Raw genomic sequence first — 21,378 nt, 5'->3', positions numbered from 1 at the left:
GCCATGTGCCACTGCTGTAATTTCTACCACAGAAAAGAAGGGCAATTTGTTTGCATTTTATTCTAGATTTCTGGTCATATATTGGTTCCTAAAACAAATGGGAAACAGCATCTCTGTATCCGTCTACCCATATACACGTAAATACATGTGTAGAGTTTCCACCCATGCTTTAGACACATTCACAGACTCGAAGGTCTCTGGTATTACTGTGTATCCAAAGACAGATGTGTGTAAGTGTAGCGCAGGCTACGCTGTGTGTTATTTGTAATTGGCTTTAGCTGCCAAAAACATAAACCTTAAATTCAAAATTTCCAAAAGTGTCTTCACTTTCTCAGGCTTCACAAACTCCTGTACCAGGTGGTGGGAGGCGGAGTCCAGTGGGTGTGAGGGAGCTATCAGGCCCCGCCAGCGGCTCACAGGATGCAGCATGTGGAGGATGCGGGTGCTGGGCCACCATTGCAGATCTCAGCGCCCACTGCGGGAGAAGACACAAGACGGTGGGCGTGAGCTGCACGTGCCCCAGCCTGGCCCCTTCCCGCCCGCTCCTGTGTGCTCCAGCAACTCTGCAGCAGGAAGGGTGGCCGCAGACACCTGTGGGCAACCTAAGCTGCTTAGCTGGCTGGGCTCAGCCCTCTGATCCTGGCCCTTGGTGACACTTTCAGCCCTGACCTCCCACGACCCTGAAATTGCCTTGTTGACGCTGGTTCCCTCCCCACAGCAGGGCACTGCGGGCAGAGCCCCAGAGCCCCAGAGCTGAGGTGGCGGAGCCCAGGTGAATGGGAGGCAGCACGATGGCCTGGCTCCATCCTGGGCTGCTCCAGCGCAGCCACACCCCCTCGTGCAGGTGGAGAAACAGGCAAACCACCACTCTGGGCACAGTACAGGAGACGCCACGCATACCTGACTCCTGGCTCTTACTTGCGTGTGTGTGTGGTGTGTGGAAGTACAGGTAGACTTTCTGAGTGACTCGGGAGGACTGCTCTTTGAACCAAAGGTCTATTAAGGGTCCATGATGTTTCAGCCGGGCTTCCCTCCCCCTCAGAAAGGAAGTAACAATTATTTCTTCCTCGGGGAACATGAGAGAGCTCCCCAGCTAGGGCCAGGCTTGTGAGCCTCTTTGAACTAGCAGGACCCATTCCGTGGATGGGCCTCGCCCTGCCACCCTCCTCCAGCTGCCTCTGCAGCGAGTGACCCGAGAGCACTAAGAGCAAGGCTGTCTGAGCCCCGCCTTTTCTTCAGTTCTGTTAACACTGTCCCAGCCCCCGTGCTCCACCCTCGCCCCCGAGCCTGTCCTGCACCCGTGAGCCCAGACCTTTCTTGGCCGCTGTCTTCTCCTCCTGCTTCTTCTTCTCCTCCTCCAGGGCCTTCACTTTCTCCTCGTACTCATCCGCCAGGGCCTTCCACTCTTTCCTGTTGTTCTGCAGGCGCTCTAGCATGGGCAGGATCTCCTCGTGGAAGCGGGAAAACTCCTGGAAGGGAAATCGAGACTGCTCCTGGGACAGGTGGGACAGGTCTCCTCCCGCACCTGGGCCCTGGGTCTGCTCCGAGGACCCTGAGGGACCTGCCTGGCAGGAGGAGGGAGGGCTGCTGAGATGCCACTTGCCAGCAAAGCCCTGAAAAGGGAGAAGGGCCTTGCACTTTTGAAGTTGTAACGGGAGCTGCGGGCCTGAATGCTTATAACGCACACGGTTGTAGCCGGGCACGGAGCCCCAGTGGAGTTCGCAGCGTCAACTGCAGAGGGGTGGGGGGACTCGGCGGACGCGGGGTCCTGTGCTCCTTCCCGTGTCTCATGCACGGGCCACTCACACAAGGCCCACACGTCACACATGCATGTGAACACACAGCTGTGGGCGTGTGGCAGAAGGGACGCCGTGGTGGTGCTGGGACCTGTGACACGGGACTGCAGGGCACACCCTGGTCCTGCCCCCCAGCTCTTCAGCTGTGGGGGCCAAAAAGGGGGCCTGGGGGCCGAGGCGGGGCGGGACGGGTGCAGTCGTCAGGGACGGCTTCACTCAGAACCAGAGTGTGGGGCCTGCGCTGCCACCCAAGGGGGCAGGGCCCCCCAGGCAAGTTGGGCACCACCGGGGAGGGGCTGTGCAGCCAGAGCCCCCCTCAGTCTCTGGCCAGTCTCCTGAGTGGTGACATCACGACTCCCTGACTTTGGTGCCCAGTTGTCACTCGTCAGCGATGTGGTCTGTATTTGCTGGGTGAAGCGCACCCAGCTGTGATGGGGACCCTCTCCCCACTCTCCAGGGGAGAGTGCCCACGGACACCGACCAGTGCGCCCACAGACACGCCTGCAGCCAGGGCCCGAGAACAATGGGAAGGCCACGGAGGGCGCCCCAGATGGGTTTTCGGGGAGGGACGTTTGAGACGAGACCTTGAGGTGGCTTCGAGGACGCAGGAGGAAGGCGGCCAGTGGGGAAGCTGCTGAGAAGCCACTGGGCGCAGGGGAGCTGGGGGACACACTTGGGGTCACACTGGCAATTTCGGGTTCAAATGCAGATGTGCAGAGAGTGGGGCCAGGGATCTGTGACCCCACCAGCTCCCTCCTCCTCCTGCCACCTAGCTGGCCCTGCCCCACCCACTCACCTTGTACACGAAGGTGCACACGAAGTCGATGAAGCCAACCTGCAGCTTGGGGAGCTCAGCTGCCTTGTTCCGGTCCATCATCGGCTTTGGGGGAGGGGAGGGGCACAGTGAAGGGCGGGGGCAGGCGTGCCGACACGGTCCCCAAGCACCAGGGTGCGCTGAGGCCCACTCAGCTCCAACGAACATGTTCATGGAGACACACGGAGGGAGGAAGGTGGAGTCCCTGGCCCCAGGGCCCGGCCTGCCTGGCAAACGCTGGCCCCTGGGAGTGAAGAGCCAGGACGCACGCCCCTCAGAGCCCCCCAGGGCAGCCCTGTCCCAGGCCCAAGGCTCCTGGCCCCCGGGAGCTCTCCGTGGTTCTGAGAAAAGACCCGGGGCTTGGCTCATGGGCCTCCGTGTTCACACTCTGCACCCACCAAGCTGCCTCCTGCCAGCCTCTCCTTCCCCGTGACGCTGGGCCTGGAGCTCAGGGTGGTGAGGGGGGGCCAGGTGGGAGCCTGCAGGCCTGGCCTGGAGGGGACAAACCAGCTACGTGTCCGTCCCCCGGGGGACTTCGCTGGTGGGCCAGGGCACCCTTTCCTGCCGTCTCTGCCCAGAGCCTCCTCAAGCCTGTGCGCAGGCAGCCCCTCACCGACCGGAACTGACTTGTGAGACAAGCCCTCTTTCCACCTCTCCCACGGCTGCGGGACGCCACTGCGCCGTCCAGCCTGGGCCTCCCCGGGGCAGCCGAAGGCCCCGCTGTGTCCCCTGTGCAGCTGCCTGGCTCATGGAGCCTGTCTGCAGGGAGCCGCAGCCTAGGTCTGCCCGAGGCGACCTTGGCACAGGCACCGCCTGGTCACCCAGACCCCGAGCCACCTGCCCGAGCCTGGCTTGTGCCACGTGAACCACAATGTGAGCTGGAGGCCCCAGGACCTCAGAGCCCCGGGTTGCCGTGTGCACCACTCCAGCACAGAGGCTCTGAGGGACCACAGTGGGAGCAGAAGATTCTGGAAGCAACACTCACAATGGGCTGCTGATCCAGAACGGTCCTTTCCAAGTCACCTTGTTCCCAGAACTCAGCTGCCACCAGCAGAGCAACCTGGAGGGCACACAAAGGGGCGTCACCTGCCAAGAGTTCGGTGCTTATCCAGCAACTGTCCCAAGAACCTGCCAGGAGGCTCCGCACCCTCGTCTTCTCCACCTGGGACCCTCTAGCAGCCCCCGGTCCACTGCCCAGTGGGCACAGGGGCCCATCCCACCACAGCAGCGGCCAGTGACGGACCCAGAGCAGGGAGGTGCCCTGAGCACAGCCTGTGGTCCCTCCCCCGGCCCCGCCCCCTGCAGAGCCCCATGAGCCTTCTGACCTTACTCTGGACCTCCCAGGGCTTGGTGATGGCGGACAGGTCGCAGGCCGTCATCATCATGGCCCTGTGAGCAGAGGGAGCTGGAGGCAGTCCTGTGCTGGCCCCCGCTCCGCCCCTTGCCTGCATGCCACGGTCACCAGCATTTATCCGGCACCTCGACGATGCACGCACGCTCCCTGACCGGGCCCCTGGGCCCCCCGGACCCCCCAGGAGAGACCTGAGCCCCGACTGCACATGAAGGGATGAGGCTCCTGCAGTGAGAACACTATGGCCAGAAACTGCAAACTGAGGAGCCTGCCTGGCTGAGCCCAAACCCCTGGGTCTCCCCCAAAACGAGGGCTGAGGCAGAGCGCTTGTTTGGGGTGTCAAAGCTGGTAGGCAGAAGAGAGCTGTCCTCCCTTCACGGCCCCTGAGGCCCGAGGGGCCACGGCAGGAGCAGGAGGGTTTCTGGTCCCTCGTGCCACCACTCACATCACTATCTCCTTCCGGGTCGTCTCCAGCGACAGGTACTCCACCCAGCTCGCCCGGTCCTTGTGGTTCTTAGACTCGTCTACGATCTTCTGGAACATCGTCCTCTTCCTGGACCCCGAGATTGAGGAGAGAGGGTCGGCCTCATCCCACTCGGGACCCGGCCACATGCGTGTTCCCGACCCTGCGGCCCGTCCAGGAGAGGACCCCCGCCCGGCCCCCCAGCCGGAGCCCACGGGCCGCCCACTTGAAGTAGAGCGCCAGGTCCGTGGCGATGATGGCGATGTCCATGAGGTGGATGACGTGCTCGTGCTGCCGCCGGTTCAGGTTCTGGTAGATGTTCAGGCCCTGGGGGGGGGGGGGCAGGGCGGGACGCAGTCTCTTGGTGGCCCTGGCTCTGCCCCCCCACCCCAGGGTCTAACTGCAGGTCCTAGGCTCCGGAGCCAGGACTGAGCCCACCTGCTGTGCTCAGCCAGGCCTGCGCCCCCTCCAGCCCCTGCGTGCGTGGCCAGAACTCCCATCCCAGGAGGAGGGCGTGCGGCATGGATGCAGCTCAGGGCGGTCATCAGCCGGGAGGGGCCGAGGTTAGCAACCTGGGGACTCGAACCTCCTCCGCCAGCAGGAGCTTCCCGAATTCCAGGTGGTGTCGCTCCAGAATTGAGGAGCCGTGCAGCTTGGCCAAGGGGTTCTGGGACCTGCCCCGCGTCACGGAGAAACGAGCACTGTCAGCAGCCCTGAGCGTGGCCCGGAGGGGCCACCTGTGGACGCTGCAGCCCCTTGCAGGGCCCCGCTGCCCCCACCAACTGCGCGGGCCTGTCGGCAGCCCTGCCCCAATGCCTGCCCGCCCCGTGCGCCTACTTCATCTGGTACAGGTTGTTGGTGCCTCGGTGGTCGATGTCGTGGCACAGGCCCGCTGTCACCATGGCGAAGGCCTCCAGGTCAGTGTAGTAGCTCTTCAGCTTCCCTGTCTGTGGAGACAGGCACCCAGTCCAGTTGCGCCTCCAGGGTGTGCCCCCCCAGCCCTCACCTTGTCCTGCACTCCCACCTCCGCCCCCCCCCGGCAGATGAAGGTGCCTCCTGCCCGGCCGTGGGCGACCTGGCCCGGCTAGCCCACGTACCATGAGGAGCGTGAACATGGTCTGCGCCACGTTGAAGCCATGGCGCCAGTTGTGGTAGGTGATCCTGCGGTAGCCTTTGCTCACGGAGAACAGGAACCGCACCAGGGCCTGCGGGGGGTCAGGAGATGGGGTTCCCGCCCAGGTCTCTGGGCAGGTTGCCCCACAGCTGGCCTTCGGCCTGGGACTGGCCCCCGTGCCCTGCGGGGGCAGGGGGCGCGCGAGGGTTGCTGCTTCCTGGGTCTCCGGCCTATTGCACAGCCCCAAACTGGGAGGAGGACCCCAGCAAGGGCTCTGGGTTGTTTTACAGGAAAAAGCCCAGGTTAGGCACTTGAGTCAGTCAGGTGTGTGGGCACCTGGTGCGGGGAGTGCCGGAGGCCCAGAGGCCATGGGGGCAAGAGTGTGGGGCCCAGGGGAGCTTCTGGCTGCTCTGTGAGTTTTAGGACCAGAAAGTTATTTGGAAACATTTTTTTCTGTTACTATTTTCTGTGGTTTTTTCCCTTTTGTGCTTTTCTTTAGTATTTAGTAAAATGTCTTCTGAAAATGCCACCTGCCACCCTGATGTTGGGGCCTCAGTCGGGCAGCAGCGGGGACCTGCTGGGCAGTGGGAGCCCAGGCAGAGCTGTGCTTTCCGCCCAGTGCGGGGCTCTGCTCTCTGCCCCTCGCGGGAGCCCGTGAGTGCCCAGCCATGCGCTGAGTGACCACACTGCCAGGAACTCCCGTTTACGCGACTTCCCCCCTGCAGTCACTGTTCCAGGCCGGTGCACTGCCCGTGCGTTACCGGCCTGCACCGTCCCTTCTGTGGTGAACATGCCCGCCACAAACTCTCTGCAGCACCCAGGACCCCTGACCAGCACCCCTCACCTCCTGGGGGACCTGGAACTTGCGGACCACGCCCAGCTCGTAGTACATCTGGATGCCGCACTTGACCAGCTCCAGCTCCGTGCACTCCAGGTCGGAGAAGTGGAACTCGTAGATCTCGAACTGGGTGGGCCCCGGCAGCATTTCCTTCTGTGTGTGTGTGGGGGGGCGGGCTATGGGGCTGAGGGGGCAGCCCCTCAACCCCACTGCTTCCTCATCTCTTCTCCTCCAGGACCCTTGGTCCAGCCTCAGATGCCCCTGGTGTCGGGTGGCACCCACCCTTCCAGTCCCTCGGGCCTGCAGCCTGGTACCCGGGCCCCGACGGCTCAGCCCTCCCCTCCCCCTCCCCCGAGGCCCGACAAGAAGGACGGGCCTAAGTGCCGAGTAGACACAGCACCGCTGTCCGCGGAACACGCGCCGAGGTGTGCACGTGCAGAGGTGCACAGACACACACGTGACGGGCACATGTGTGCAGACAGCAGCCGTGTCACTGGGCCATGCTGTGCCGAGGCCACTCAGTCTCCTGGGGAGAGAGAGAAGTCTGCCCCACCCGTGGGCCCTCCCAGCCTCCACCTCAGGGTGGGGGGTCAGACTCTGACCAAGATTTGCCCCAGCTCCTCCTCCTCACAGTCAGCCGGCTCCTTCCCCAGGCGCTCCCGCGTCGGCTGGGAGAGAAACAGGTGTGTTAGGGGACAGTGACAGTGTGACCGACCCTGGTGACTGCGGGGCAAGGGGACGTCTGGCACTGGGGACCAACTGCTGCTGCCGGAGGCCCCAGCCGGGACCCTGGGCTCCGAGGGCAGTGACTGCGTCTGGTCCCTCCCTCTGCTGACAGCAGGTCCTCAGCACCACGTCCCCCTGGGGCGGGGCGGGGCCCGGGGGGCGGGGAGCAGTACCAGGATCAGCTGGATCTCGTCCCTGTCACACCGCACGTGGTACAGCACCATGTCCTGGGCGATGTCCTTGCGGTTCTCCAGCTTGTTCATCTTGTCGTAGGTGTCGGTGTTGAGCACGGACCAGCCCAGGAACTGCGTGAGGGACTGCGGACGATGGCACAGTGCGTCACCCTCCCCCCCGCAGCACCGGCCGTCCGGGGTGCAGCTCCCAGGGCCGTGAGCACTCCTGATGGGGGCGAGGTGCCCGCCAGGGAGCTCCGGGATGGGGCCTCGCCCTCCCTCTTCCCCGCGCCCCTCGGCCGAGGGCTGGGTTGGGGGGCGGAAGTGGATGACGCGCCTGTCCCATCCCGGGGTGTCCTCACCGGAGCCGCACCTGTGGCAGGCGCCTACCTCCATGAGGACCTCGTCCTGCTCGTCAAAAGGCTTCCCGTCTTTCCTGTTGTAAAACGTGGCCACCCCCACGATCTCCTCCTTCTTGTTGACGATGGGCATGGACAGGACGTTCTTGATGACCCACCCGGAGTCGTCCAAGGCGCCTTCCTGCAGGGACAGGCGGCCAGACGTGGCTGCTGCTCGGGGTCAGCCCTGGGTCACCGCTCCTCTTTGGTCTGTTCACCCCCGCCCACGGGGGAGCTTTGCGTCTACGTCTGTGCCGTGGCCTCTGCCACGGAGGAAGAGCACGCTGTCCCGGCATGGCAGCCTCCCCGGGCCGGCGCTTCGTCCGTCACAGGGGGTCCCACGAACCGCACAGCCAGTCCTGCCTTGATGCCGTTGACGCCAGGCAGTGGAACACGGACGCTGGCCGGCACCCAGAGGCCTCAGAGACAAAGCCCACCTCCACCGGCACACCGGACCCTCGGCCCCCTCCCGGAAAGAGCCCTGGCCACGCGTTCCCCGGGGGAAGACGTGGGGAGCAGACGGGAGCCCTTGCTGGGGTCCCGCTGGACTCAGCAAACCCACAGACGCGTGAGCACGAAACGCACGCTTGCTGCTGGCTGTCACTGAGGTCCTGAGGTGGTTTCTTAGGCAGCAAAACCCCAGTCAGACCCCCGTTTCTGAGCCCTAGTTCCCGAGTGCAACGCGTTTTCTATGGACGGACAGACAGACAGATACCTGAAATCGGAACATTTCCTCCGCGGGGGCGTTCATAATGTTGCAGATCTGGGAAGGACGAGAGAACGGTTTCAGTGGAAGCAGCAAAGTGGGCGGCGAGGCTCTGGCACCGACGGACCAGCCCGGGAGCTTCTTCGTGGGCAAGGCTGGGAGCGGGGAGCTGGCGGAGGCACACGGGCTGGCGGGATGGCTGGGGTGCGCGGGCAGGGCCTCGGGGACTCACAAAGCCACTTTCCGCCACATAGGTTGGAAGGCCGCTGGCCAGGGCCCAGTGGTCCGCCGGCGGTGTGCTGGGGAGGGAAGCGGGGGGTCAGGTGGGCCAGACCCCTGGGTGGGGACGTGCGTGTGTGGCGGGTGTGGTGCAGTCTGGGTGTTCAGGTCTGTTCCATTCCCTGAGCTCCAGGTGGCACAGGGCTGGGGTGGGGGTGGGGCAGGTAGAGGAGGGTGGGGGTTGGGGCCCCTCATCCCACCTCTGCCCACACTGAGGCCTCCGCCCCATGGGAACCTGCTCCCCTAGCAGGGCCACATCCCAGCCCCTGGGGCTGAGCGTTGGTGCCCCCCGCCCCGGGGCCTGGCTCCGACCTGTGGCTGCCAGTCCCCGCATGGGATCTGTGGGGATTCTGACAGGCCTGCAGGGCATGGGACCTTGTGGCCACATGGCCGCCAGGCTGGGACCTGGTCTCTGCAGGTTGGAGTCTTGCCCTGAGCCCCACCCGGCTGTGCTGCTCACGGGGCTGGGCGCCCCCTCCCGCCCCATCCCACGGGGCACACGCGTCCAGGCTCCCCTTCCGCGGTCCCGGGGTCTCCACCTGCTGGGGAGGCTTGGGAGCCCAGGCGACGCCCTGAGGGCCTGCAAGGTCAGCTGATGCTGCCCGGGCCACCCGGACAGCTCACGGGGTCCTGGGATGGCCACCGCGATGCCCACAGAGCCTCAGCCGTCAGCTCCCTGCTGGGCCCCCTTCACCTGTGCCCAGGCCGGCAGGTCAGCACCCACCCCGCCATGGTGTGGCACCCACAGCACAGGTGACTCTTCTCGAGAAACCCTGGCACTTACGGGATGACCTTGATGTCCTCCTTGCCGTGGAGGATGTAGTCGATGACCTTGTAGAAGAGGATTTCCTGAGAGACGGACCACGGCAGCAGTGAGGGGCCCCCGGGCCTGCACCCGGGGGAGCCTCGGGGAGATGAGGTGTTGGTCCCCAGCTCCCTGCACACTGCCCTCCCGGGCTGGGCTGGGGCTGCGAGCCCGGCCCTCCCACCCCCCAGGACTCACACGGCCGTCGGGTGTGCGTGGGCCTGAGTACGGCTGGGCCTCTCCCATCAGAACAGGCCACACGTCGAAGAATTCCTGGGCAGAGAAGCGAGGGCGTCAGTGAGCCGCCCGGGGTGGGGGCGGGCGGCCCGAGCCCCGGGCGCTGCGGTCCCACCTTCTCCTTGGTCATGTCCAGCAGGCCCACCGAGTACCGCTCGCAGTTCAGGTAGGCCCGCACGGTGTAGAAGGCCTTGTGGAACTGCCTCTCGATGTCCGTCAGCTCCTCAAACACCTTGTTGGCCGACCAGAGCAGCACCTGCGGGGGCGGCACAGCTGTGGGCCCGTGTTCACACCCGCACTCCTGTCTGACCACAGCAGCACCTGCACATGAACTGTCACACGTGAGAAAGCAAGCGCCTGTCGCCTCACTGGTCCGACCGCCAGCGTTTCCCGAGCAGTTCCGCCGAGTGGGCCCCCCTGGCCCCGGTGCAGGGCTCCAGCGCCTGCTGTGACTGTGGCCACTCGCTCAGGAAGTGAAGGGGACGGTTACGAGTGGCTCTGTCCTGCCTGTGCTCCCATTCGCCAGGGTGTCCCCACACAGACCTGTGTCCAGGCCCCGTGCGCCCCTCGAAGACCACCACCTGCCACTTCTGCAGGGCCGGTCTGCAGGGCGGGCTCACAGCGACGCTGCCCCTGCAGGCCTGGCCCAGGAAGTGCACGCGGAAGCCCAGGCGCGGCTCGGGGCCGCTGTGGGCCACTGCCCAGCCCTGCACAGGCCCCTGGGGCGGTGGCTGCCGCAGAATCGCAGAATCGGAAGGGGGCTGGGTCCTAGTCCCACGTGGCTTGTCACCCTCAGCACCGTCCGGCCTGGAAAACTCAAAGGGCGAACGAGTCCGCAGCTGCCGTGGGACGGCAGCGCGCACACCTCCCGCCCTCCCACGGTGCTGACGGTGGCGAAGGCACACGCCAGGGCAGCCCCACAGAACTGCCGCTGCCACGCGGGAAAACGCCTTCCCCGCGATTCCCGCTCTGCGCTTCCGGCCACCAAACCCAAGTCACTCGTGAGCTTTGCGCGGTGAGTGCAGTTCCACGGGAAGGCGGGACGTGAACCCGACAACACCAAGTAAAAAGTGTCAGTAACCGGGGAAGTCTGCAGAAGGGCTCACGGGTGCCTTCCCCTGTGACGGGCCGGCTTCTGAGACTTTTGAAGGGTGGCGAGCACCCATCTGTGGTAGCACCTCAGATAACGGAAGAACTCCAGACAAAAGTAATAAAGGTATTTGCCTCCTCAGCAGTAATTTCACCACTTACATTGACTCTACTAATCACACCAACCACATAGAACATTTATAAGAGAAAGACCTGTCCACATTACATAAAAACTATAATTTGATAAGCCTTTACATGACCGTAATCCCAAGATTAATGTTCACCCAGTTCCCACTGCCGGTTTCACTCCGTACCTGAGTCCGAACGCGAACCTGCACAACCCCCACACCAGGTAAGCTCAGGGCCTGGCCGAGGGGTGGTCGCATTGCCCACTCATGGAACCAGTGGGCGGCCAGCCAACTCGGCTCAAGGAGAGCCCCTCAGAGCCCCATCCCCAGGCCGGAGGGGTCCGCAGACGCAGTATTTGAAGGTCATGGCTGGAAACCCTCCCAATCTGATGAAAGACATAAATAGTAACATCCAAGAAGCTCAACAAACTCCAGCTAGGATGAACTCAAGGCCACCCATCCCGAGACCCGTAAAAGGCAAACTTGCTTGCAGCCACAGAGAAGGGACTTGTCACTTAGGAGCGAAACTCAATGGGAGTGTCAGCAGGCTCCTCTTTACAGGCTTTGGAGGCCGAAAGGCAGCTGGCTAACGTACTGGAAGCGCCGAAAAAGCCTTTCGACCCAAACTCATATACGTGGCAAATGTGTCCTTCAAAGGGGAGGGACAGATGAACACTCCCCCAGACAAACGGAACCTGAAAGCCTCGGCAGCCGACACAGCTGCCCTGCAGCGAGTGCTCCGGGGGCCCTGCAGGCATGAACCTAGACCCCTCTTGGGAGGCGCATGTGCAACTCTTACCTGGCCCCGCTGCGGCAATGGAAACCACGAGCTACCAGAAGCAACTTGAAGACGGTGTAAATACACAGACAGACAGACAGCCCTGGCTGGTGTGGCTCAATGGTTCGAGCACTGGCCTGTGAACCAAAGGGTCGCTGCTTCGATTCCCAGTCAGGGCACATGCCTGGGTTACTGGCCAGGTCCCCAGTAGGGGGCATGAGAGAGGCAACCGATGGATGTTTCTCTCCCTCTCTTTCTCCCTCCTTTCCCCTCTTCCTATAAATAAATAAATAAGTAAAATCTTAAAAAAAAAGACATACCTTCCCTCTGAATTGGAGAACTTAATCTTACTAAATCCCAATAGTACCCCGAGGTATCTACAGATGTAGTGTAACCCCTACCAAAATTTCAATGATGTTTTTGCTGATGTAGAAAAGCCCGTCCTAAAAGTTGTATGGACTCTCAACAGAATCTGAATAGGCAAACAGTCTAGAAAAAAAACAAGTGTGGACAACTCGCACTCCTGATTCAGAAACATGCTACAAACCTGCATTAACTAAAACAGTGTGGTACTGGCATAAAGACACAACTACAGATCAGTGGTCTGGAGCAGAGTCCAAAAATAAACCTTTCAATGTATGGTCAAATAATCGTTGACAACAGTGCCGGGCCCATTCAGTGAGAAAGGGTCTTTCCACCAGCAGTGCCGGGAAAGTGGACATCGGCGTGCAAGAGAGCAAACGGGAGCCTCGCCTCACACTGTGTGCAAAAGCAACTGCACTGGATCAAAACTGAAATATGCTATTTAAAACTATAAAACTCTTAGAAGAGAGCACACGACCAATGCTCACAGCACCGGATTTGACGGTGATTTCCTGCACATGACACCAAAGACACAGGCAACGGAAAATCGGACCCCCTGAATGTCACAGACTCCTGTGCGTCAAAGGTACCATCAGAGGGCAAACACAGCCCGAGGATGGGTCACAGTGCTTGCAAATCGTACATCCAACAAGGGGTTAACACCCACAATGCAGAGAACTCCTGAAACTCAACAACCAGATTCAAAACACGTCAGCGCCTTGAACGGGCGCTTCTGCGAAGCAGTGACCAGATGCTCGACGTCACCGGTGGCGAGGAGAACGCGAATCACAGGTGCAGCAGCGTGCCACGTCACACCGCCGGCACAACCGCCGCAGGAACACAGGGCGTCCATGCGCCTGACGCCGTGCAGAGACCGGAAGCCTGTGCGCTGTGGGTGAGACACATGTGAGCCGCCATGGGAAACAGCCTGGCTGCTCTTCAGAAGCAGAAACAATGGACCAGACAGCAAACGTCCTGGACATCGAACATCACTGGAGTTGCGCATGCGCCTCCTGAGGGGCAGGTCAGTGTCACTGAGCTGCACACCTCGCAATTCTGGATGCAGCAAGTTTGGTGTCCCATGTGCCACACCACAAGAGGACAGCCGGGAACAGAGTGGAGAGACGGAGAACCACACACCACACTAATGCGGACCAAAGGAGCAGCGGAGCCGCTATGTCAACCTCAGACGAAGCAGCCTGCAGGAGAAGGAATGACCAGGGTTCTCGGGGACATCACACAACGACGAAGGGGTCACTTCTCCAGAAGACATCACAGTTCGTAGTGTGTGTGCACCGGCCGGTAGGGCGCTGCGGTACACAGAGCACAGCCGGGAGAACTGCGAGCAGCAGATAAATGCACGATGGCAGCACAGACTCCGACTGTTTTCTTTCACGGGCTCGTGGCTCAGCAGGCAGGAAACCAGCAAGAAGACTGCAGAACGAATACCGGGCACAGGGCTCAGTGAGGACCACTTTGTCCAACAATAGCGGAACACGCTCGCTGAACCAGGCCGCGTTCTGGCCACGGGACACATCTCAGCAAAGTTTAAAGAATAAAAATCATAAAAATGCCTTGTCATACCACAGGGGAATTCAACAAGGAGAAAAATCACATAAGTATAGCTGGAACGTGCCAAAGTAGATTAAAGAACAGACTTCCACGCAGCACATGGGTCAAAAAAAAAAAAAGGCTCCAGAGAAGTTTATAAACACCTTGAACTAAATGAAAATGCAAATACAACCTATCAATATTTGTGGTCTGCAACAGAAGCCATGCTGGGGTGGGGGGAGTTTATTGTATTACAGGAAGATGTCACAAAGGCAAAAATATCCAAAACCAAACATGTAATCTGAATGAACTAGAAAAACCAGTCAATGTAAGTCTAAAGCAGGTGGAAGAATATCAATAATAAAAATTAATAATTCTATGCCCCCGAATTTCATAACTTAGATAAAATACCCTCGATAAAATGAAATTTTTAAAGATTTTATTTATTAAAGACCATATTTATTTATTTTTAGAGAGAGAGAAAGGGAGGGAGAAAGAGAGAAACATCAATGTGTGGTTGCTGCTTGCATGCCCCCTACTGGAGACCTGGCCCGCAACCCAGACATGTGCCCTGACTGGGAACCGAACCCGCCACCCTCTGGTTTGCAGGCCACCACTCAATACACTGAGCCACACCAGCCAGGGCTAAAATGAATTTTTCAATTTTTAACAACCCACACAAGGAGAAATAGAATAACTGGAACAGAACTACAACCACTGATGGCAATTAATAACCCTCCCAAAAGAACGAATTCTCCGGCGAATTCTACCAGACATTCGGGAAGAACCCGCCGAGTGGCTACCACCTCCTCTGAAACGCCGCAGCCAGGGAACGCTCCCCAGGCCGCTCTGTGAGGCCAGCGTGACCCCAACGCCAAGTCCGGATAAAGACATTCCAAGAAAAAACCCTGCAGACCAAAATCTCTCATGCACCCATATGCAAAAGTTCTTAAAATAGTAACAAAAATGTAATCATATAAGAAAGACTATACTCCACGACCGATCGCGGTTCACGCGCCCATTCTCTCCAACGTGATGCAGAAATTGGACGTCGCCTCCGTGAAACTACACAAGGCGGTCTGGGGTGGGAAGAGCGACCCTCAGGTGCACGCGGAAAAGCGAAGAGTCGGACTGGCGGGCACAGCGCCGCAGGAAGGAACGCGCGGAGGCCGGGCCCTCCAGCTTTGACCCCGGCGACGCTGCAGGGCGGTGTCCGCGAGGACGGACAGACAGACGCGGGCCCTGCGGAGCTCCGCCCCGCCCCGCCCCGCCCCGCCCCGCCCCGCCCAGAGGCAGGCTCGCAGACCCGGCCCTGCGTGCGCGGAAGGCGTGTGACGTGACGCTACGGCGACGCAGGGGCGGCGTGACGGCGCACGGCGTGAGAGACGCAGACACAGAGGCGCTCGGTGCGGGGAGGGCCGCCTGCTCCGTGGCACGGTCGCGTGTCCAGACACACTGCGTGCTTGCTCGCGTGCCTGAGTGTGACGCGCCAAGCCGCCGCGCTGCAGGGCGACGTGGGCGACAGTCGAGGCGGCTTCGGGTTTGGCGATGCGTTTCGGGAAACAGCACCTGACCGCCGTCCATGAAGGTGAGATCCAGAGCTTGGACTCCGTGGACGTTTAGAACGCCCGTGTTTCTACATACACCGTCACGAGGGTGAAAACCCAGGCTGCACCCGCAGACAGAATGTTCCCAAAACACAAGTCCGATGCAGAACTTACATCCAAAATGTGCTCCGAACTCTTAAAAGCAAACAATAACAGACATGGCTGGTGCAGCTCCGTGGATTGAGCACCGGCTTAAGAGCTAAAGAGTCACCGGTTCGATGCCCAGTCCGGGCACATGCCTGGGTTGCGGGCCAGGTCCGCAGTGGGGGGCCATGTGAGAGTCAACCACACTTTGATGTTTTTCTCCCTCTCTTTCCCCCTCCCTTCCCCCTCTCTAAAAATAAATAAAATATTTAAATAACACACACACATATAAAAGCAAACAAAGCAGAAACGCTAATCTAAAAATGGGCCACAGATACCTCAGCGGAGAATAACATGTGAGAAGAGGCCCCACCTCACTTATCGTGAGGGACTCGGAGGTGGAAACGACAGGGAGAGAAACGGCCGAAACCCAAACTAGCGATGACACCCGGAGCTGCGAGGAGGCAGAGCGACAGGACGCAAAGGGACGGCACCTCTGGCCGCTTCCCACGCTCAGGCCGTCACCCCCGCGTCCGCTCGTTGGAGCGCGCCCAGCTGAACTGGGAACTTTGAACCCACACAAAGTGCCCAACAGTTCCACTCACGGCTGCCCCAGGCGGCAAGCCACCACGGTGTCCTTCAGCAGGTGATGGACAAGGACACTGTCGCATCTGGACAGCGACCCAGCACAGAAAAGCGGGAGCTCTCAAGCCGGGAGAGGACTGGAGGAGCCGTAAATGCGTGTGACTGAGCGACAGAGGCCAGTCTCCAGGGACAGGGGAGGCTCCGCGTGTGACGCCAGCTGTGGGACCCTCTGGGAAAGGCAGAAGGTGGAGACAGTGGAAAGATCAGCGGGTGCCCGGGGTTGGGGAGGTGGGGGAGGGAGTAGGTGGAGCACAGAGAATTTTTAGGGCAGTGAAGTTATTCTTTATGACGCCATAATCGTGAATGTACGTCCGGACACATTTGTCAAGACCCAAGAAATCACAGTGCGAAGAGCAGACCTTAATGTTCGAGAATTTAAAAAATTGTTTAGTAGGTGGGGGGAGTCCAACCAGTGTGGACTAGGGCACAAGAGTCTCACTGCACTGAAACACAGGCCCCTCCCTGTAGGGGCCGGAGAGGGCACCGACTTCGGTCACAAGGACCTGTGGAGTCGGTAGCACCGAGGCAGAAAGCACTGTTCACGAGCACTGTCCTCTGGTGCTCCAGGGGGGCCTCGGCGACAGCTCAGACACGCCGTGCACACACACTGGGGCCCAGCCGTTGGGAGTGTAGGTGGTGCATGGGGGGAGCAAGGGCCTCGCTGTCCAAGTGCAGTGTGCACACAGCAAGGGCAGGGGACCACGGCCAGAACTCGTGTTTCACTCCCCGTGGACGCAGGGGTTCTGTGCACAAACAGTTAGTAATCACACAAATCGACAAGCTGATCAGCAGAGACAAATCTCCCGTGCAACCCCCTTCCCGCACGGCGAGTCATAGCGACTTCCTTCCCAGCAGCACAGTGCACCCAGTGGCCAAATGCCGCTCTGGCCATGTCGCTGGACCTCCTGGCCCTTGGGTTGGGACCACCTGGCTGTGAGCTCAGCCTCACGCTCCAAGATCCCTGCTCTCGACCGCCAAACTCAACCCCTAACTGCCCACTGGCTTTCAGCCGCTCCGTGGCCTCAGGTCATACTTGTGACCTTTCCTCTGCCCAGAACTTCTTTCCCCTGTCCCCTTCTGCACGGGCCAGACGTCAGCATCAGGATACTGGGCGTCGTCTCCACATGGCCCTGAGCCTGGAAAGTGTCTATCCAGGAGGGTTTCTTCACAGGTGCCCATCACAGGGACAGCTCATGGCTAGGGGACCCTCCGGACCACCTACCCAGGCTGCTCCCCCTGAAGTCCGTGGGTCCAGAGGGACCCCCCAAACGGCCCTTCTCTGCCAAGGTGGAAACAAGCCCAGACACGTCTCATCACTTTGGATGGGGTTGCACTCGGCAACCCGAACAGTGGGGCGGCATGGAGTAGCCAGTTGCCTGCTGTGTCCTCCAAGGCTCAACCAAGGCATGGGCAGCTTCTTTAGCCCCAGACCCTCGGTGTGAGGTCCCCCCTCACACTGTTTGCTCAGGGCTCCTTCCATGTGCTGGCACGTGGAAGCAGCAGGACAGGAAGGGACAGCCTCTTGCATGCCCGTCAGCTCCATACCCTTTTCCACAGCACACGGTCCTCCCCACTCCCTCCAGCCCCTACGCCCCTCGCCCAGGTGAGCACAGCCCCGCCCGTCACTGTCCAGGGACAACGGGGATCTGGACCCCTGCTGGAGGGCCGTGAGGCAGGCCCCTGGGTGGTGGTGCACGCACCTGGCCGCGGCGTGTCTCACAGTTGTGCAGGTAGCTCAGGTGGTAGATCTTCAGGTTCAGTGTAGCAAAGTTCAGGTACTTCAAGAAAACCTGGAATGGGAGTTGCAAAAACAGGCCTGAAAGCCTGGTTTTCAGGGGTGCATGTAGCTGCAGGTCTGCAGGTCTCTGCACAGGTGGCCGTGGACGGCACACAGGTGCCTGCCTGCGTGAGCGTGCACACAGCCGGACGGACATCGACGGCCGCACGTACCCCAGCACAGGGCAGAGAGGCCCCAACACTCACGTCCTCGTCCTCACTGGTGAAGCACGGGGCGTCCAGCTTGTTCAGGGCCATGATCACGGCCACCACGTCCTTGCCGTTCATGACGGGTGTGGCCAGGATGTTCCTGGTCACGTAGCCGGTCAGCTCGTCAGCGAAGGGGCTGAAGTGAGAGTCCTGTGAGGTGACCGGAGGAAGGACAGAGGCTGTTGCTCTGGGGACCTGAGGTTGGGGCGACCTCCATGGAGGCCCCCTGGTGAGTGCTGACCCCCATCACCCTGCCCCCGGCATCAGGAGCTCAGGAGGCGCAAGGGGACACAGCACTGGCCTGTCCTTGGACGCCGGCCTGGCTCAGACCCTGTCACCCCAGCTTGGAGCCAGTGACCCCACTCTGCAGCCCAGCCTCTGCAGAATCTTCACAGCACTTCCCGTCCTGTGCCCACCTTGCTCCCAGGCTGCAGGCAGGCCTGGGAGCCCCTCCTCAGCCCTTCCTACTCCAGGTCTTGGCTCCTCCAGCAGGCAGCTGCCTGGGCCAGCCCTGCCGGCTCCTCTCAGAACAGGAAGCGTGAGCTCAGTGTGAGGGGAGCACTAGTCTGCCTGGTGGCATGTTCGTGGGACAGACTTGTCTCTAAGCAGAGCGGGGCAGCCTCAGACCCACTGCACCCTAAGCCTCCTCCCAGAACCACCAGCCTCCTGTGCCTCCCTCCCAGGGATTGGCACCCACCTGCCACCCCGGTGTCCCCTTGGCATCTCCCTCCCACCCTGACCCAGGAAGATTCCAAACCGTGTGAGTTCTCTGAAGTGTCCCCAGCTCTGTTCCCACTGCCCAGACCTACGTCAGCATCCCTGGGCCTCCACCCACCTCCTGGGCTTTCCATGCTCTGCACAGCTGGCCGGTCCTGCTGCTCCCCTCTTCCCAGTGGCTGAGCTGTCCTGGCTCCCGGGAGCTTCCCTGCAAAGCCCTGTCCCTAACGCCAGCCCTGCACGGCTCAGCCACACACTGCCGGCCACAACTGGGCCTAGACTCCTTGGCTATGCACAGGACCCCACGGCAAGGTGTTTGTGGCCTGCAGCCCTTTGGGTGGGGGAAGGGTCAGGGACCACAGAGCCAGGACCTGGGGCTAGATCTGTCGGAGGGTCTGTGGCCATAGTGGAGCCACAGCCCTTCCATGACCTTCTGCCAACTGCTTTGCCACGAGCCCTCACGGGTCGGGATGCTGCACAGGAGTGTTGACGTCGCAGGCCTGTGGGTCCCCCGGCCCCGCCCCGGCCCCTGCACCCCAGGTGTCTCTACCACATGCACAGGCTCACACCTGGCTCTGTAGATAGACAGCCCCTTGCTGCTCTCGCCCTCTGAGCAGGGTGGGCTCTGAGGGTGCAGCCCGGGCTCTGCCTCAGCCTCCCCTCTGTACAACCACCTGGAAACCTGAAGCCTGGAAACGCGGGGGGTTGTTGACACACCGGATGGAAACTCGCTTTTCTGTGGGTTTTGCCTGTGGTCTCTCTTCCTCGGCACCTGAGACAAAGTCCCGCATGGCCCTGGGGATGAGCCCAGTGTTGGGCCTGCCCCGAGAGCTCTGGTCCACGATGACAGGCAGCTGGTGGCGGGGGGGGGGGGGGGCGTCTGAGGGAGGCCGGAAGGCCCCAGGGAGATGCCCCGCCAGGGAGGGACATGGCCGGGGACAGCCCCGAAGCCCGAACCAGACCCTCGGAGCGGCCACAGGGCACCCAGAGCACTGGCCCCGGATGCGGCTGGAGGATGAGCCCCAGGGGCAGAAGGGACAAGCCCCAGGCAGGAGTGGAATGCCCCCCACCCCCCCTGCTGCCGAACTGCTCTGTTTCCGGGAACTCGTGCTCCTGATACTCCGGTTCTTGGGTGACCCTTTCTCAGCGAGGAAGTGAAGGCGAGGCTAATCCCCCAGATTACTCTATTCAGGTCGCAGGATGGCAGCTGGTTTACAGCAGAGGAGTTTAAGAGGATTGCAGCCGGCTGCTTCCTCTCCAGGCACCCGGGGTCTGGGAGTCTGTTCACTCGCCCACGTGTGTCCAGGGACAAGGGGGCAGCGGCTGCACGGGGGCTCAGCCCCTCTGCACTCCTTCGCAGGAGCAGAAGAGGCTGATCCAGGTCGTGGCTCCTCCTTCCACCTCCTGGGCCGGCCTCTCCCCAGCCCGAACCCTAACCCTCTTACACACGACATCCCCTCCCCAGCTCCCTCCAGCCTCCGCCCTGGGCCCAGCGGCGTGGCTCCTTCCCACCACAAGCACTCGTCTTCCTGAACCTCGGAGCTCCCCTGCTGCTGTCCACCATCTGCCCCCGCCACCCCTCTCCCTGCTACTGACCCCCAGTTCCGACCCCCTCCCCCAAACCCTGTCCAGGGAGCCCCAGCCCAGGGGCGGCGGGACCTGCCCAGGCCACCCACCCAGGCACCTGAGGGACTCCTTTCTTCCCATGAGCTCTGGCCGGCTGCCCCCCGCCCCCTACCCCTCCACCTTCCCAAGTGCCCCCAGAGGGCAGTGGCTGACCTGCCCCTTGGGCCCTGGGGGACCTTCACGGCCCTGCAAGGCATGGCCCAGAACCCACCTCGGCCACGTCCTTGACGTTCACCATCTTCTTGGTCTGAGCCACGTGGCCCACGACCCCGATGTCCAGCGGGAAGACGATCTCGGAGTCGGGGGGCACCAGGCAGTCCTCCAGGGCACTGCCCGGCTGCACGCTGAAGAGGCGCGTGGCGAGCTCAGCCACGCCGTTGCGCTGGCGGAACATGAAGAGGCTGCAGCAGTCGGCGTGCAGCACGGGGCAGAGGCGGCGCAGGATCTTGAAGACCACGCGCTCCATGTTCACGCTCTCCTGCATGTCCTGCACCAGCTCGAGCAGCGCCGCGCTCTCCTCCACCTGGCACAGCTCCCGGAAGCTGGCGCCGTCCGCCGGGAGCCCGTCTTCGCAGGCCTGGGCCACATCCTCGGGGCTGAGCTTCTTCCCTTCAAAGTACTGCTCCGCAAAGCCCGGGTTCTGGTCCAGGTACCGCCTCACCTGCTCTTCGCTGAGGCTCATGGTGGCCGGCCGCCTGTCCTGGAACCGCTGTCGTCCCCCGGTGCACAGGGGCTGCCCGCAAACACTGTCATCAGCAAAGCCTTTCTTAGTGCTGATTAGAGGCCAGGGAGGACGCCAGCTGGCTCACCCGCGCCTGCCCCCCTCGCCTGGGCCCTGGACTCGCTGCCTCCCCTGGGAGAACGGGGCTCCGGGAGACAGTTCGGGGGCTCCTGCCTGTGGCAGGGATCCTGAGCAGCTGGGGCAGGTGCTGGCTTCCCGTGAGGGAAGTGACCCTTTCCACCTGGTCCCTCAGGTAGCCCCAGGTCTCCTTGGCGCCCAGACCTGGGCTCAGGTGTGCTGGGCAGGTGGGACACCAGCTTGCCTTGAGGAGATGCACCCCAGTCCCAGGCAGGGGGAGGGGCCCCGCGGGGATGTGGCGGGTG

At 61.7% G+C, this 21,378-nt stretch overlaps 1 protein-coding gene across 3 annotated transcripts; it reads right to left on the bottom strand.

Annotated features, from left to right (window-relative positions):
- Nucleotides 1–37: 37 nt before the first annotated feature.
- PDE6B (phosphodiesterase 6B) lies at nt 38–21,125 on the bottom strand. Of its 3 annotated transcripts, XM_045834624.1 has the most exons (23): nt 20,486–21,125; nt 18,767–18,856; nt 17,929–18,081; nt 17,646–17,735; nt 9,816–9,956; nt 9,662–9,736; nt 9,443–9,507; nt 8,612–8,678; nt 8,389–8,436; nt 7,666–7,815; nt 7,276–7,419; nt 6,979–7,044; nt 6,383–6,529; nt 5,522–5,629; nt 5,262–5,371; nt 5,011–5,098; nt 4,651–4,751; nt 4,407–4,514; nt 3,936–3,999; nt 3,596–3,670; nt 2,593–2,676; nt 1,313–1,469; nt 38–475 (listed from the first exon to the last, which is right to left on the bottom strand). In XM_045834624.1, exons 1-23 carry the CDS (start codon nt 20,954–20,956, stop codon nt 414–416), a joined length of 2,664 nt encoding a protein of 887 aa, XP_045690580.1. In that variant the 5' UTR covers nt 20,957–21,125; the 3' UTR covers nt 38–413. The 3 variants fall into 3 exon arrangements, with proteins under 3 accessions (XP_045690580.1, XP_045690581.1, XP_045690582.1); XM_045834625.1 differs by lacking the exon at nt 18,767–18,856 and having other exon boundaries at nt 20,486–21,124; XM_045834626.1 differs by lacking the exons at nt 18,767–18,856; nt 20,486–21,125 and adding an exon at nt 19,366–19,454.
- Between the last annotated feature and the right edge of the window lie 253 nt (nt 21,126–21,378).

Source organism: Phyllostomus hastatus, unplaced genomic scaffold (assembly GCF_019186645.2).
Source record: "Phyllostomus hastatus isolate PE091 unplaced genomic scaffold, TTU_PhHast_1.1 phas_contig_196, whole genome shotgun sequence".
In the NCBI taxonomy this organism is placed as follows: domain Eukaryota; kingdom Metazoa; phylum Chordata; class Mammalia; order Chiroptera; family Phyllostomidae; genus Phyllostomus; species Phyllostomus hastatus.
The sequence above is the reverse complement of the archived record's forward strand: the minus strand, read 5'-3'. Positions and strand labels throughout refer to the sequence as shown.

Excerpts from the sequence above, each read along its gene's own strand:
- PDE6B (XM_045834624.1), bottom strand. The coding sequence starts at position 20,956 with ATGAGCCTCAGCGAAGAGCAGGTGAGGCGGTACCTGGACCAGAACCCG. Across the intron at positions 8,679-9,442 it reads GAGGACATCAAGGTCATCCC|CACACCGCCGGCGGACCACT; the intron begins GTAAGTGCCAGG and ends TTCCCTCCCCAG. Across the intron at positions 1,470-2,592 it reads TGTGCACCTTCGTGTACAAG|GAGTTTTCCCGCTTCCACGA; the intron begins GTGAGTGGGTGG and ends TTTCCCTTCCAG.